Below are 4,174 nucleotides of genomic sequence, written 5' to 3'. Positions count from 1 at the left end.
GCCGGCTTTTTAGCGATTTTTATTTTGGAAAGACACCATTGGCAGTTGTTCTCATCTTTCTTTTAACTTTTTCAATTTCTCTCTTGTGTGTTAAATTAAGGCTTGATAAGTTTGATTAAAAAGTGACGAAAGCAAAAATACAAGAATAATAACCCAAAACAGAAGAAGAAAAGGCTAGTGATGAACGTATTATGGAGTACTAATGAGGAGAAATAATGAAAGGTATGACAGCATGAGTGAATGTGATGTAGGGCGTAGGCAGCTGTAGCAAAAGATGCGTTTGTCCAAGCGTGACAGCATGTCAATTCTTGTTATTGCAATCTCAACAAATGAATACAGAAACAAAAGTCCCTCCAATAATTTAAAACACAGAAAAAAATCCCAAAAGGGAACACTTGAACATGTCTAGCTCAAATCCGAATCCAATATTCCTTTTAGCAGACAAGAATTCACATTAAAATAAAAACTCGTATCCGAATCAAATCAATCTATATCCCAATTTATAAATTATATTCAATGCATCTGTCACCAAACATTTTCTTAATCTCAAACCACATTTCACTTCACCACCACCACAAAAGTCAATCTGTTTCATGATCTCTCAACTCTGTGCTAACATTCCCTCTCTGACTTTGTGATGTTGGTCCGAACAAAACTGGATAAAACCTTACATCAACGAGGGCGCTCCGGCTCCGGCTCGTCCTACACTACCCCTTTACGCGCATTCTCAGCTGTCGTTGCTGCCTTTGAATCGCCTTGCCGGAGAGTCGAGGGGTGTAGGCCAAGTCGGGCTCGAAGGCAGGGATGAGAACGATCTCGGGGAGCACGGTGATGAAACGGATGGGGGCGAAGGGCTCGATGAGACGTCGTCCAGAGAGGGCATCGGGCTTGACATTGCATCGTCTACAGAAACATCACAATGCTCTTCTAGTTTCCTCTTGTTAAGCCTCAAGCCTTCTCCAAACATGCACTTTTTAAGTCTTTTGACATCATCCAGTTTCACAGGCTTTACTATGAAATCTTCAGCACCTTCTTCCAAACATCTGAGAAATCAACTTCTAAATTCAGAAAGAATTTTCAAGACTTGGGTATCTAGCTGTATAACTTATTCATATTCTAGTCTACTTAGCCTTTAGGTTCAGTTATGGAATTATGCTGCCATTTGGAGTCAAAACTGGAAATGGGGACCAATTATTTTTTGAAACAATATATATAAAGCACAAGGAATAGAAAAGTTGTTCCCACAAATTTATGGTCTACGGTTGCTGCAACCACTTTTTACATGCTTTTGATGAAGGATCCAATGCCATTTTTTGTACTCAACAAAACATAACAGTTTGTCCCCCCAAAATTAGGGTCCCTCCCGGATAATATTTAATATTGCAGGATTAAATTAGGTTAGCTTCTTCCATTTTATGGTTAGATGTTAATATAGTGGTGGTTATCGAGTCACACATAAACTATGATCAAGAATAAGTGTGGTGTGTGGACATTCCGACTATAATAAATTATCATCACTAATGTAAAGTTGAGCAACAGAAACAGCACTCAAAAAGGCAAACTTCTTGTTGATTTGGAGTCAATTATCACTTAAACTTCAATGGATTAAAGGATATGAGTATGTGTGTATTGAGATTGCCCAAAAACAATCAAGATTAAGTAGATTACCTGTCAATTCTGGTCAAAACGTTTTCAGAGGACATGATTACAACTGGGATTTCTCGAAAAGTTGATGAACCCTGTTGAGATTAAAACAGAATTAATTAGGTCAAGTCATCTTTGAAAATCACCTTCACCTTCACATATATAGACAAGACAACAACTAACCTTAATCTTTTTCAGCAACTCATAGCCCGTCATTCCAGGCATGCAATAATCTGTGATTATCAGATCTACCTTTAATCCCTAAAAAAATAAACAAACAAATCAAAAAGATTTTTAAAAAAATGCATTGATTTTGATATATTTCCCACACTTACATCCAGATTAACAGAGTTTTCACTCTCATCCAATCCCAAAAACTGCAAAGCTCTGCTCCCACTATCCACTGCTGTCACTGCATACCAGCAAGATTATATTTATGTCACCACTTTTACACACCAAGTTAATTAAAGAAAAAAGAATTAATGAAATTCTAACCTTTGCAAGAAGTGATTTTGAGCAATCTCTCAATGACTTTCCTATCAACAAGACTGTCATCCACAGCTAAGACATGAACTTCATGGGACAAATCATCCTCCAATCTCGAAAAGAAACCATTTTTAGCCATCTTGGATGAAATTCTCAACGGCCCAGATGAAGAAAAGCTCACATTAGCATGAAAATGGCAGAGAAGAGAAAAATGCACATATAATGGTCAATCTGTCCGTATCAAAGTATATATGATACCACACGTCCTTTTCTCCCCCACTTATTTGTGTGTGTTATATATGAAAAAAATTGTGAGTCTTCGAAATCATATCTGGTGAAATCTACTTTTTTAATATATAAAAAGCATACGGCTGAGATTCTGAAATCCACTTTGGTGGTGATCTGATTTCCCGTATCCACGAGACAAAGTTTTCAACTTTTCGCGGGATTTTGAGGTGAATTCATTTGACCGCGCGGTTTACTCCGCCGTCGTTGACGAATCAGCGTCGTCGTGGTAATAAATCAATTCTGGCTTTTGCACTCCAAATTTTGGACATCGTAATTGTCGAATCAAGGATATGGATTTGGTCTTGTCTCCAAAGATTTTGTGTCGTTAATGAGTTGGAAATTTCAAGTCTTGGGTTTATTTTCGGGTAAATATCACTTTAAACTCCAAACTATTTTCGCATTATCAATTATATCCTGAATTATTAAAAATAATTTTTTAAATCTTAAACTATCAATTTTGTATCAATTATACCCTTTATCCATTTTTCATCATTTGAATTTTTAATGAGTAATGCATATAATCACGTCGCTTTATATAATATACGTAAAAAAAAAGAATGATTCTAAATACATTATGGTATTCGGTGAGCCACGTCAAATTTTTGAAGCAAAAAAAATGAACGAATGGTACAATTGATACAAAACTAATAGTTCAAGGTGTAAAAAATTATTTTCGATAGTTCGGGATATAATTGATAGTGCGAAAATAGTTTAGGGTTTAAAGTGATATTTACCCTTTCTTTTCCCATCTATGAAAGTTACGTTAATTAAACGAAAAATTTTGTCCATCTTCGATTGTATTTACAACTTTTAATTAATTGTGTGCTTGGTTTTAATTAATGAGATTGATCTAGAAGAAATCTATACTATATTAAACAAAATTAAGATTTAAATTTAAAACTAAGTTCAAATTGATTTCAAAATTAAGTTGTAATCTTATAGTTGTAATAAAATAAAAGATTTATTTGTAAATTATATATTTTTTTAATTTCTTTTTATCTTCTTATTTTTGTCTTTGATTTTTTTTATCAAATTAAAGATCATGATAAAAGCTTTAATTTGATATATTTGTGTTGAATCGAGTTTCTAATTTGATATACAGTTGTGGTTAAAAAAAAAGTGAGGCCATGTCCCAAAATGAAAGTGATATTTTCTTATGAAACAGACGAAAATAGAAAATGTGATATTTTCTTATGGGATGGAAGGATTATAACAATGATGAAATTCGGTATGAAGGAAACTTCGCGTGAGTAGGTTGTGTTTTTACAATGAGAATATACAGTTGAAATAGCTGGTTAGGCGCACAAACACGAACATACAGATCCATTCAATTCAAAATCCTTGGGAAGTAATAAATTCACTCAGTTCTTGTTCATATGCAACTACAAGAATCTGGCCAATTTTCCGTCGGTAAATCGATATACCGACGGAGCAACGACGGCCGCCGCGTGTCGCTGTAAAAGTGGTTGGTAAAAAAATTACCGACGAAATTTCGCATCCGTCGCTAATTACCGACGGAAATACCGACGGACCGTCCGTAGGTAAGCACGCGACGACGCTGGCGTCGTCTGAAATCAACGATGGAAATGACCGTCGGTATTAGCGACGGAAATGAATTCCGTCGCTATTGTTTTTACGAAAAAAATAACTTTTTTTTATTTATATATATATCAATCTAGTTTTATTCTCCACAAGTATTTTGGTATTTCTAATGTATTTTGAACTTAATTGCATACGTTAAGACGAACTTCCTAGT

At 34.9% G+C, this 4,174-nt stretch overlaps 1 protein-coding gene across 1 annotated transcript; it reads right to left on the bottom strand.

Annotated features, from left to right (window-relative positions):
• Positions 1–478: 478 nt before the first annotated feature.
• Positions 479–2,479, bottom strand: LOC130993714 (two-component response regulator ARR5-like). The gene is made up of 5 exons (XM_057918741.1): positions 2,140–2,479; positions 1,980–2,056; positions 1,828–1,905; positions 1,669–1,739; positions 479–1,043 (listed from the first exon to the last, which is right to left on the bottom strand). Exons 1-5 carry the CDS (start codon positions 2,267–2,269, stop codon positions 728–730), a joined length of 672 nt encoding a protein of 223 aa, XP_057774724.1. The 5' UTR covers positions 2,270–2,479; the 3' UTR covers positions 479–727.
• Positions 2,480–4,174: the final 1,695 nt, after the last annotated feature.

Source organism: Salvia miltiorrhiza, chromosome 7 (assembly GCF_028751815.1).
Source record: "Salvia miltiorrhiza cultivar Shanhuang (shh) chromosome 7, IMPLAD_Smil_shh, whole genome shotgun sequence".
In the NCBI taxonomy this organism is placed as follows: Eukaryota; Viridiplantae; Streptophyta; class Magnoliopsida; order Lamiales; family Lamiaceae; genus Salvia; species Salvia miltiorrhiza.
The sequence above is the reverse complement of the archived record's forward strand: the minus strand, read 5'-3'. Positions and strand labels throughout refer to the sequence as shown.